General features: G+C 34.3%; 1 protein-coding gene across 5 annotated transcripts in view; it reads right to left on the bottom strand.

Moving 5' to 3' along the window:
* The window catches only part of Frmd5 (FERM domain containing), a 41154-nt gene that overhangs the window by 7166 nt on the left and 20288 nt on the right, over nt 1–13700 (bottom strand). For 3 of the 5 annotated variants that reach the window (XM_070294984.1, XM_070294980.1, XM_070294982.1), the window contains exons 4-10: nt 12266–12442; nt 9784–9995; nt 3177–3332; nt 2708–2722; nt 2403–2491; nt 660–886; nt 223–384 (exon numbers count right to left, since the gene is read on the bottom strand). In XM_070294984.1, coding sequence (XP_070151085.1) covers nt 223–384; nt 660–886; nt 2403–2491; nt 2708–2722; nt 3177–3332; nt 9784–9995; nt 12266–12442 — 1038 coding nt within the window. The remainder of the gene's footprint in view (nt 1–222; nt 385–659; nt 887–2402; nt 2492–2707; nt 2723–3176; nt 3333–9783; nt 9996–12265; nt 12443–13700) is intronic. The other 2 variants (XM_070294983.1, XM_070294981.1) reach the window with 2 other exon arrangements.

Here is a 13700-nt window from a genome sequence, read left to right as displayed (position 1 = left end):
AAATACATTTCTCTTTCGCAAGATTCGAGGCAAGCTTCAAATATTAACAGAGATCAATGTATTCGCTGCGTTAACTTTCGTGTACACATGCGTCACGGCGATGGGCTGGGGGTTGGCCGGGGGAGCTGAACGAGATTAGGAGATCCAACATTTCGAACAGCAGAAAGAGAGAACGAGGGAATGAGGGGAAAAGAGGCGAGAGAGACACGTCCGTCAACTAACCGTTGTTTCTCCTGGCGTGAATCTCTTGATCCTCGGATACAGTCTCCAGAAGGGGCAAGGTATTGTCTGGACAGTATGGCGAACTGAGGACCCCCGCACCGCCCTCCATCCCGGTGCCGTCCAGGCCCGCGCTGTGACAGCTACGCGGTAGGCTGGAATATCCTGAAAACGCGTGAAAGGAGAAGAAATGGCTATCGTGCGTTATTCGTACCTGAAATTATCGCGTTCATCGACATCAGCAAACCCGACGATCGTTTAATGATTTATATGTCCTTTTCATTTTTATCACGTCGTTTATCCTTCACCCCCACCCCTTGACGATCCTGGTGCACTTCCTACCAATTTCCGTTGGAAGGCAACGTTCTGTTTCTCTTTCGTTTAACGCCCAAAATAGAAAATAATGAAATTACATGACGATAAAAAGAGAAACTGCTCACGTATTTCGACGAGGTCCTGGCTCGGCGTGCTGGGAGTAGCCGGTACACTGCTGGCCTTCCTTCTCAGGCACGTTGTCTGGCAGCGTTGAATCGGCGGTTCCTCCTTCCGGAGCGGTCCAACCTCTTCCAAGACCTCCCTCTCCGTTCTACCGGTATACTTGAACTTGTAACCCCAGGAGAAGATGGAGCCGCCGCTCACCACCGGCGCGTCCGACGCTCTTGGCAACCTGCGGGTAAATCCGATTGTCGCGTTAAATTATTCGTGTAATACCGTTCTCTAATATTCTAGATTGTACAGAAATATAGAAAAGTGTATGCGGTGTTTAGAGATTAAAAAAATTGAGTTTATAAAAAAACTGGGGTAGAGATTTAAGTAAAAATCGCATCGCGATCTTTCTTTAGCTTATTAACGTTAATTTGAAATGAGCGCGTGGTACGTGTATATCAGACACTTATTTTCGTAAAAGCGTAAAAGTTGGAGAATTTTTAGAATCCAGGATAATCTGGAGATGTGTACACTTATTGACATATAATATATATAAAAAAATATCCTGGCATAAATACATATACAGGGTGTATATAATAATATTAGTATGACCTTGAATAGCACCGTCAAGGTCATATAAAATTCACTTTGAATTTTTTTAATGGAACCCCCTATTTTTCATTACATATTCTTGTAACTTACCTCGAGAGCTTTCCAAAACACTATGATAAAGTATTTTTTCATTAAATACTTTTTGAATTATTTTACATTTTAATCTGACATATTTTGAACTTATAAAAAAATAAAATATCTCGTAAAATATTTATTTTTCGATAATCTTACCGTAATACTTTTATGTACAGAATAATGAGACAAATCAATTAGTATAAAAAATAATTGTTTTTAAGAAAATTATTTACAATCTATTTTTTTAAACAATTATTTGTTTTTTTTTTGCACTAATCGATTAAATTAATATTTATAAGCTTTACATTTCAGTAAATTTCATGTTCATTTTTCAAAACCGTGCATCAAACGTTAATAAAAAAGCATCAAAATTAGATTTTTGCTATAATTTTTTCAAAATAGACGTTCTAAATAATTAATGGGATAAAAACAATTTTTTATCCAAAGTTTATGTTTTTTTACTATTCTTTTAATCTTTAGTCGTCTAGTTGTATATACTCGCATCGATAAGTAGCAATTCCGCTTAATAAGTATTTCATCGGGGCTCGCAGTAGAAGGGAACGTAAAATTTGGCCGCGGTGATAAACCCTGCACGTAAGTGCCGGCGATATTTTTCAGGGAGCGGAATGCATCTTTTACACACCCGAGAGTCACTTTTACGATCCAATTACTTATTTCGAAATATTTTGGAAAAGTTTCACGTATAGTTGGTACAGTGAAAAGCGCGCTTATTCGTCCGCAAAAATATTTCACAAACTTAATATCTAAAATTAAACACCTGCCAATGATTAAATTTTCGCGAGGAGAGGGGGATCGCATCCCTTATATTAAAGGTGAGATAAACAAACGCGCACTCACTATAGAAAGAGAGGTACTATACGGGAAGCCTATGTTTGTCTCTTTTCCTAGCATCTCATTGGTAATTTTCTATATGGAGGGAGACAAAATCACCAATGAGATGCTAGGAAAAGAGACAAAATAGGCCTCCCATGTAGTATCTCTTTTTCTATCGCAACGCTCAGTCCATTCTATATGTCTATGATGCCATGTGTAATAGGTTAGGTACTTACGTAAAAAACAGCATCTGCTCAATGGCGCATCTCCATACGTGACGACAATTCGTTGCTGTGGGACACTTGAATCCGACAAGATGCTTTTTCTGAAAATTGCAAAAATATGAAAATCCTCGAAAAATATCTCATATATCTTCGGAAAATCGTTTTATGTTTTGTCAATAAGATTATTAAAATCGATTTCCCCTCTCTATTATCTATAATATGTATTTCTTTAACTTTTTAAAACATTAAATTTGAATTTTGAATTTTTTTGAACTTCGAATTAAAATTCAATAAATTTAGTCGCCCTCTACACTCACCTTCGTCCTTACGTCCTGAGCGGGCATAGTAGAGAGAAATAATGGGATTACTTAACTTATAATTATTAAAGTATCTGACGTCACGTGCGCTTATCGCACGCACATGCTGCACGCGAGCGAGACATGCACGAGAAAGAGAGAAAGAATTATAATTTAAGGCTTGTTTACAAAGATATATGATGGAAAAAATTGGAAACTTGCAAAAAATAATGACCTCTCTTGACATTATCGCTGAGGAAAAATCATCTCCAAATGATTTCGAGAATCTACTATTAGCAGATGATGCACTAGGACACCCTGTACATTCTCGACGATGTGACATATTTTTAAATTTCAATGATTAAAGCACCGGCGGAACAAAATGTTTTTATATAATTGCATTCGTAATAAATTATCCATTTTTAATTGTCATTGAGTATATCGCGACATTTGACGAATCATCCTAACTGGCAAATTCGCGTTCGCTTACCTCGTTTATCGTCACATGCACGATAAACATTTTCCCTTCAAAGTTGATCTTTTGAACTTCCGACCAGCGGAAATGTTGTACTTTCCGTGAATCTTGAAACGTCAAGATCCCGCAGTGGTTAATGCCCAGGTGGAGCTGTGTACCCTTGTCAGGATCCTGTGTATATAAATGTAATGCGAACATATTTATCAGAAGATAAAATTTCAACGCGTTTGTAGAAAGGCGATTTTCGTGCAGGCGATATGAAAGAATTTCAAAAATATCCGTTCATATATTTTCGTTAATATACTTTCTGATTTAATTTCTTTTGACTTACATCATTAAAATTTAACGGATGGCATAAAAAATGATTCAATTACAATACTTGAATAAATTAATTAATAAGTAATTGGAAAAAATTTTCTTATTGAATAAAAACATAGATCAAATATACGGGATAGGGCATTTATATTGAGACACCTAAAATAAAGCAAGATAGAAAGAAATGTTTCAGACAAAAGTTGTTCGGTTCTAAGGGGGTCATAAGATGGTGCCATTAGTTTGACCTTGGGTGGGGGCTTCGGAGATTTCAATGTCAATCTTATTTTATTTTCTTTACATTAATTGATGTCTCTCATTTTTTGAGATTAAAATATTAAGGTAACATTATTGCAAAATAAATAATTTTATGAGATATTTCATAGTTTATGTAAAATTATGTCGAAATAAAGTAATAAAATGAAGTATAAAATATCTCGTAAACTATTAAACTTTTGGCCATCATACCTCTATAACTTCTTATGCAGAATATTGTAAAGAATCGATTTATGTAAAAAAATTGGGGTGTTCCCATTTAAAAAAAACAAGATTGACATTGAAATCTCCGAAACACTTTCATCCAAGGTCAAACTAATGGTATCATCTTATGATCCCTTTAGAACCGAACAACTTTTATCTGAAACATTTCTTTCTATCTTGCTTTATTTTTTAGATATTTAGGCGTCTCAATATAAATGCCCCATCCTGTATATAAAAATATCATTATCCACGCAATCTTATTTATTCTATTTAGTTGTACTTGTGTGTTAATCAGTTTTCTTTCTTCATCAGTTTCTTTTCTTTTTATTTTTTTGTTGTACAATTAATTTGCAAACTTGTCGCGAATTGTGATGTTTAATTGTGACATTTAATAACGTATCCTTGTTCGGTACGTAAAACGGAGGACAATTTGTGAGGCGAGTAATATTCTTTCTCGAGTCGATGAAAATATCATCGTGTCATAAAAATGACATTTTCCCTTAAACGGAAGACGATCGCGGCTGTGTGCGGACCGCGATTATTTCATAGCGAGAATGTCACTGTCCAAGCAGGAAGTAAAAAACCAATAAACAACAGATGCTACCTGCGCTTCGTCGCAACAAAAATGCAATGAATGCATCGCGACGAATAATAGCGAAATGTTTTTCTCGCAAAGCGATTCGAAACGCGAGATTATTAGTTTGTTGCGAGTCGTAGCTTTATTTGTCAGCAAGAGTGTTCCGACCGAGATAACGGTTGGAATTTCAATGGGCGCATCGATCGAACCGAATACATTAATTAAACAATGGCATGCACAAGCATCAGCATTGAAAGATAATAGAATTAAGGAATCGTTCGGAGCTCTTCCTTCTGTCGTCAAGATACCTTTGCGTAGAGATTATTCTTACGTGTTGATAAGAACAATGCGAGATGTTACATAAAACGTATTGTGGATTCCTATAGCTTTTACTTGCGTTCGCTTCTCGATTTCTATTGATCAAGCAGGGATCAGTAACGAGCGAAGGAATCTTCAACTAGGTTGTCAATAGGATATAATAGACGTGCTCTTGTGGAAATCGCGCGCAAGGATTGTTCCTCGTTTGAATGTCAATGAAGACTGCTTCATATCCTATAATGGAGGAAATGTCAATAATAGAATATTGGCTTTATCTTTGAAAACATTTTTCGTCTTATCGAATCATTAAATGAGAAATGTAGTCCATGTGAATAATTCTATACAGGGTGTCCCAGAATCAGACCGACAAACTTCAGGTAGTTTTAAAAGACACCAGAACAAGTCAATCTTGCCACTAAACCTATGTCCGCAAATGAGTCGTTTTGGCACTAGAGAATCAAAGATTTAGAGTAATATTACATTTGTCGTACGATAAACTTTTTAAGCGCATTGATTAGCTAATATCTAGAGACTCAAGAAATTTTCTATTTTCCAGCCAATCAGTATGCTTAAAAAATTTGTCGTACGACAAATGTAATATTACCCTAACAAGGGAATCTCGCGAATCCAAAAATTCTGATTTTGATGAAACTTTATACATATGTAGGGATGGTAAATCATAACTTGAGAATCAAAGACTAATACCCGTATTCATAGTCCGTCCTTGAGGAATAAGGATTCCTTGTTCCTCGTTCCACGTTTCATAAACTTTCCTTGACCGAACAAGGAATCTTATTGGCTCCCTTATCTCGAGGAAGGTCACGAGCTTCCTTGAGGAGTGGATGCGACCTTTTTAGCAGACGATACGCAAAATATAACCAAATATAACCTCCAAAAGTTAGTTTCGTTACATTTGTGGTTTTGTGGTTATTTGTTGTCGCGCTCTCAAACTGAAAGTGTATAAAGGAAAAAGGGATAATGGACAATGAATTTTTAAATGATTCTGACGATGGATTTGAAGACGAAAATCCAGAGAATCGGATTCTGTGGCGGATTCCGAAAGATACATTCGCGATTGGGAAAATCCCGTGGAATTTTTTGAAGATACGAAAAAGTTTTCATATGTATTATATGAAATTAGTTGCAGGCAGCATAAAACGGTGCTGCCTCCAGTCGGTCACTAAAAATCCCTAAAATATTCCTTCCTTCTGAAAGGGAGACTCGAAGTCCATCTATGAAACAAGGTGGGCTTGCAGATTCAAGGAATCCTTCATGGAGGCTTCCTCCGTCCTTAAAATAAGGAAGGACTATGAATACGGGTATATGGGTTATATTACATTTATCGTACGACAAACTTTTTAAGCGCATTGATTAGCTAATTTCTAGAGACTTAAGAAATTTCCTATTTTGCAGCCAATCAATATGTTTAAAAAATTTATCACACTACAAATCTAATAATACCCCAAGGGTAAAAATTTATCGTACGACAAACTTTTTAAACGCATTGATTAGTTAATTTCTAGAGACTCGAGAAAGTTTCTATTTTGCAGCCAATCAGTATGCTTAAAAAATTTGTCACACTTCAAATGTAATATTACCCTAAGGGTAAAAGTTTGTCGTACGACAAACTTTCTAAGCGCATTGATTAGCTAATATCTAGAGACTCAAGAAATTTTCTATTTTGCAGCCAATCAGTATGCTTAAAAAATTTGCGTACGACAAATGTAATATTACCCTAACAAGGGAATCTCGCGAATCCAAAAATTCTGATTTTGATGAAACTTTATACACATGTAGGGATGATAAATCAAAGACTAAGGGTAATATTACATTTATCGTACGACAAACTTTTTAAGCGCATTGATTAGCTAATATCTAGAGACTCAAGAAATTTTCTATTTTGCAGCCAATCAGTATGCTTAAAAAATTTGCGTACGACAAATGTAATATTACACTAACAAGGGAATCTCGCGAATCCAAAAATTCTGATTTTGATGAAACTTTACATTCATATAGCGATGATAAATAGATAAATTTAGAAATTTCCAGTTGCAGCCTAAAAAAGATTCTAAGGGGTGAAATCATCCCTCATATGTAAAACGGCTTTTTGCTTTTCTCGATATATCTCGAAAATTATTCGAGATATCAAAAAATGTTTTATACAAAAGTTTCATGGTAAAAACACCTCTATTTAACCACATTAATAAAATTAAAAAAAAAATAATTTTTTAAAAAAATTCTTGCCCTTATTTGTCTGATTCTTTAGTGCTAAAACGGCTCATTTGCGGACATGAGTTTATTGATAAAATTGGTTTGTTTTGGTTCTTTATAATCATTTGAAATTTATCGATCTAATTCTGGAATACCCTGTATACATTGAAATTAAATGCTAAACTAGTGAGAATTAAAATCGATGTAAATATTCCGGTATTGGCTTGCATTTGATAATATCCGTAATGTCTCTGCAATGACATCTATATAAAATCGTATTATTCATGTTTTCCAGATAAAATAATAATGCAATAACGCTTATGTGTGATATTTGTGATAATTATATGTATAACATTATTTTGTATCTGTTATTTTATGTGATATTTTAGTTATTGTATAATTACAATGTGTGTGTGCTGGATGTATCTAGTTTAGATATGTATTTGTAACAAAATGGTAAAATGTCACATGTATCTTGATGAAATGAAAGGGAGAAAGCCGCCGATTTATGAAACGAACATAAAGCACGATCCTTCTCTGCGCGAAAAAGATAAAACTAGTTATAAACTCTTATCGACGTAAGCGAGATGTATGACTTTTATCCGTGTCACATGGCTATATTCTGTCATAATTTTTATCGACAAATTCATCAATCGATTTCAAAACTCGCGATTGCGATAAAGCCTTGTTATTTTTGCGATTTCAATTTTTAATAAGATTCGATAAGAATAAGACAAACAATATAAACAAACAATATAAATATAAAAGTATTTCGACAGTGAGGGAGGGGATTGACGGCGAACAGTATATAACGTATTATTATTTTGATACGCTATTATGTTGTTATTATTCGTATGGCGAAGCTCGAATGGGGAAGTAACGGTACGAGTTGCTCCGTGTGTCATCGTATTATCTTTCGGAAAATGTAATTATTACAATTTGCGATTAACATTTTATAAACGTATACTGTCTGTTGACAACAAAGTCGTGGCGAATATAAAGATAATGCAATTTGTTCATCTTATTAGGGGAACGAAACGAATCATTGTCGAGGAAAAGGAACGTTTTGTGTTATAGTTTTAATTCATAAATTGAATAAAGATATAATATTTTTTCACAAATCTAAAATAAAATAATTTTCGTGTTTAACACAAAATTAAATAATAATTTAAAAAATAATCTAAAATCGAATCTCTTGTTAAACAAATATAAATCAATAAAAGACACGATCACTTTTCGTTGCATCAATTTGCGAATGAATCCTTGCTTGTTTGAATTTTCGAAATTTACAATGGACTAGAAGTTTATAAGTATCGTTAAATTTAATTTCGTAAAATTTCAAGAAATAGTCGAAAAATTGTTCGATTATATATGGGTTTGTATATATTTTCTTTTTCTTGTGTTTGTGTATTTTGAATTTTTTAACGAGATCTTGATAAAATACAATAGATAAAAATGTGAAAAAACAATTCAATAGTTCTCTCTCAAAATTTCAAGACTTGAAACTTTAGAAGAATTAAACCTCTGAGTATCGTTCTTATGGAAAATTTGTAACACTCATTGACACTTATTGACAAATCTGACAAGGAAAAATATTGCCAATAAAATAAAAATTGTCATATATGTAATTGTCATATATCATTTTACATATATCAAGAAAATTCCAATAAATATTTGTGCCAAACTTGATTTAAATCCATTTACTTGTTTAAAAGTCATTTACTAAAAATTGTAGAAAAATATTCTCTCTCACTCTTTTTCTGCAAATTACTCTTTTCTTTTCTTGCGGTTGATTTCAGGGAATATTCATGATGAAAAGTTTTAGTCATAAATTAGAAAAAATATTAATTACAATTATTTTTCTTTACAAAGACATTAAAAACCATATTATTTTGTAATATTTTAATTCTTGATAAATATGCACAAAAGGTTACACCTCACCGATTTTAACGCCACTTAAATATGTTGTAGCTGAGGTTCTTCCGAATAACTCCCCCCGCCCCCTATGGGAAGAGCTCCACTTCCAGAAGATATAACCTAACCCAAACCCATTTTCAGTTTTAAAAGCAAAATTGAACACGTGACTCAAAAATTCATGTAGTCGCATATTGAAAGCTGTTAACAAACTGCGAGAAATAGGTGAAACCGATTATTGACAAAATATCTATGATCATGTACCTATCCCGTAAATGTAAACAAATACTTTTTCCATATCTACCCTACAACAAATACAACGTATACAAACTTCACTTTTCCTAATATTACTTTATAATACCCGAGAAAAAGCATTAAAATTGTGAGACTTTAATTTGTCATATCTTCTAAACGGAAGCTTTCCCCAACTTTTTTCTTACGACGAATCACTCAGAAGAACCTCCCCTACAACATTTCTAAGCGGCGATAAAATCGGTAAGGTGTAACCTTTTATGCATATTTACCTAATTCTTTTTATAATCCGGATTTATTTATTTGATTTTTCAAACAGTATGAGAAATATTTTTTTTTTAATTTTTACAGTTTTTTTTGTCGTTATTGTACAACCAAAATATCCTTAAGTTCGAAAATAGCGAGTTTCACGAGATTTCTTTCACTAGAAACTTTCCGCTAGTCTTAAGTAGATTGAAATGAAAATGAATCAAGAAACGAGTTTTTGAATGGAAAATTCTTGGACATCAAGTTCGTTCACTGTCGCTAGGAAAACATGTAAGAGATAAGGAAAATTACCTTGACCGGATGTGGATCGACCGCGTACGTATCCAATTGCGAGGCTATCCTAAGGAAATAGTTTTCCGCCTGTTCCGGTGTGAAGCCTTTTAGCTGAGCCTGATGTATTTCCATCGCCTTCTCCTCGATCGTCGGAGTCTGCGTCTTCAGCAATTTATGCTCGGAGATATAATTCCCTTCGTGAATCTCGGGATCGTAATCTCCCAGTTCGCCTGAAAGAGTTCCGAGTAAGAGAAGTCGTTCCGTTAGTTGGAGTCGCAGGTAAGATGTCGATCGTTACAAAATTATCAATCGCGCGTCCTCGCGTGCACCTTCTATTTATCAACTTTATTTTTATCGATCAAAGTCTCTAAAGACTGTAATTGTATAAATCGTAGATTTCCTGGGTCTAAAAACACTTCCCGTGTATTTGTCGATTTCGACAAGAAAGTAGACGTTTTACGAGCACAATTATCGAGTACACTGATGATAGACGGTTTGATAAATGAACGACACTCATCGCGAACATTATTCAATAGCAACAGGGGGAACGGGTGACTCGGGATAAATCGTTTCACGATCGAGAAACGACTGTTGCTTGAACAGGATGTCAAAGACAAATGACGAGGAAAGCGCGAACAAATCTCTAGAAATATCAAACCCGCGGCAATTTCTTCCTCTTCTCCAATCGACGAGAGAGCCTGCGTCAGAAGAGCTATTCGTTTTATAAAAAAATGCGAGAAATCTGCATGAACAATGGCTTCTCTTATAAAGAGAAAGCGCATCGACCCATCGGTTATGCTAAAAAAAAAAAATTCTCACAAAAACGGTTACTGTCAAGGTCAGCAAAAAGATCGGAAGCGAAAAACGAATGAGTTTTTGTCATCAGAGTCATGATATGCTGAGGTTCGTGCTGAAAGGTGAACGATCTAAGGATTGATGATCGACGATCCAAGTTTTAATACAACGAGTGACGAATCGGTGGAAAACGATGGATTTCTCAATAATGAAATCGTAAGAGAAGCAAAAGGTTCAATATCTTACTTACGTAAAAGAGAGCACCGACTCCCGGGAGGTTTACTCTCCAGACTAACTTCGATCGCAATCTATAAGATTCCATAAATAGACTCTTGCATTTTTATCTCGTTATGAAGTACGAGAGAGACTAAATTTAACAATATATATATATATATATACCAATACGCGTTAAAGGCAATATTAGATTATCGCCAACTTTATCGAAACTAAACACACGACTCGGTACTAAAACAACTTGTTAATGTGATTAATTCACCATAATTGAACATAAAGTGAGTAAACGCAAAATCATGCAATCATACGTTTTAGCGGAATGGTTCTGCTCGATCGATAGACGACGATCAAGGGTAGGGTGGGTGGATACACGATGACCGTGGATAGGTCACTGGAAAGGAAATCCTGAATTATGGGATTTCCGAAGTCGAGATAAAGGAATAAATTGATCGACCGAACGTATGAAATGGAGAGACTTTGAAACTACGAGCATCGTAGCCGACAAACGTCATACATTATTTATTTATTGCGAATCCAATACTAGATATTTATGTGATCATATTTATCGACAAATTTTTGTTCGCAAATTCATATTTATATTTAAACGGAGTTCTTTTTTAATTGGTAAGAAAATTAATCTTCTCCGAACTCGCACATAAATCCTTAATAAATATCTTTGACAAATAAAAAATAATATCTTTCAGACGCGTGCATTGTAAATAAATCAAGGAAATAAAACCATTTCATTTTTTTCTTATAAAAATATAAACGATTCATAAATTACTCGGATGAAGCTTAAGCATATGTATGTCATATGTCAAAATATTGACAAAAGCATGAAAATTTCGCGTAAATTGTTTTATTATTTCTTCTGAATATCTATGTGAAACTTGAGTACAATTCTCTTAACGATTTGGAAATTATTTAAATTTATGGAAAATCGGGTATTGTAGCACTTATTGACAAATTTGACAAGGAAGAAACACATTTCCAGCGTGAAAATAAACATTTTCACATTTATTAAGAAAACTCTAATAAATATTTGTGCAAAACTTGATTTAGATACACTCACTCGTTTAAAAATTATTTATTAAAAATTATAGAAAAATACTTATTGTAACTTGACATCTTTTTGTAAATAACTCGTTTTTTTTTCTCGCAGTTGATTTCAGGGAGCATTCACGATGAAAAGTTTTTGTCATAAATTAGGAAAAATATTAATTACAACTATTTTCTTGTACGAAGAAGTTAAAAACATTATTTTGTGATACCTTAATTCTTTTTATAATCCGAATTTATTTATTTGATTTTTCAAACAGTATAAACATAAGAAATATGTTTCTTTTTTTCAATTCCAACAGGAGATTGGCAATTGAATATCATGAATTCTAGTGCCTCGTATTTTTTTCTTTTATCAAGACACTGTGTAATGTGGAAAATTAATGAAAGAAACAATAGTATGCAAACTTACTTTGGACGATGCAGGCCACCAGTAGGGATGCCTCGCCAGGAGTGCAACACAAACGCCCGTAAAGAAGGTCCCTCTTGAGCTGCTGGTAAACTTGATACCTGGTGATCTCCTCCTTTAGCCGTAGAGGATCGGGCGGGTAGAATTTCACGCGAAAGCAAAGCAAAATCTCGTGCATGTCTGAAATATAATAACCAGTGTGTGTGTGTGTGTGGAAAAAACCGGACGTGTCTCTTTTTTACAGACTGATGTCTCTTCGCCTATAAATCATCATACATGTAAGGAAAGTGCAACGCTCTGATGCAGTTTCCGACACACTTCTTAATGACTTCTCTATATAATTCATACGCTTAATATTTCTCGCATTTAAATTTCTCGTATAATTGTCGTGCATCACAAAATTTTTTGAATACAAACGCATGCTAAATTTAAATTTGAATTTAAATTATAATTAAATCTAAATTTAAATTTAAAAAATTTAGATTTATGCCTCGAAATTGTCATTGCACCCTAGCTTACATCGAAACGCAATCTATGTAATTTTATAATTATAATTATAATAATTAGAATATTAATTCTGCTACGTTACAATTACAGCATTCGCGACACTCAATTGTTTTTGACAAACCAGTACGTATATCAATCTCCTCTCTTTTTTCAGAGAACCCCCCTTCCAACTTTTATCTCGCGCGAATTCGTGATTATCATGTTACACGCATCTCGCGAGAAAACACTTGAGCGCGGTGTTGTGTAAGCATTAGCAAGTACAATATTTCATGTTAAACGTGGAACAACCGGGAAATATACACGAACGCGTCGCGATGCAAATCGGTCTTTACACTACGGCGATAATGTAACGCCGCCCCCATAGTGCAAGGTCGTGATGTCACTCGATACACGCTATCATTATGGCTCGTTGCTTTCGATAAGCGACTATTCGCGAGCCGTCTCGATCTCTGTGGCAAAATACATATGTGAATATCGAGTAAGTGGAACGAAATTGCATACTTAATCGCGGATGCACGACTTTATATCACGATATTAACGCACAGCTACAAACGTATGTAATAAGCAGGGTTGCAGATTTTAAAATTACGTCTACATGATTTGTTTATTGTCTACATGGTGCTTACATGGATTTTTTTTTTTTCATAGACAATGTAAACTATGTAAGCTTTATAAATTATATGTCAGAATGCAAAAAAAAGAGAATGATTATGTTATAAAATAGTTAATGTATTAGGTGTACAACTTTGCTTCCGCCGTTTTCCTATAGATGGCTTCAGCGGTAAGTAGCGGTCGAAATAAATAGATCATAGACGTCATGCGATAAACTTGGGCATCTGTCAACATAACCCCATAGAAACATTAGTCGATTTGTGTCTGCGTCATAAAGTTATTCTCGATTGAAAATGTCAGTTTACGAGCCAAATTCTCG

This window comes from Polyergus mexicanus, unplaced genomic scaffold, assembly GCF_030449975.1.
Source record: "Polyergus mexicanus isolate NDT 795.1 unplaced genomic scaffold, iyPolMexi1.0 SCAF_4, whole genome shotgun sequence".
Taxonomy (NCBI): Eukaryota; Metazoa; Arthropoda; class Insecta; order Hymenoptera; family Formicidae; genus Polyergus; species Polyergus mexicanus.
Note: the sequence above shows the minus strand (reverse complement) of the source record. Positions and strands in the feature narration are given on the sequence as shown.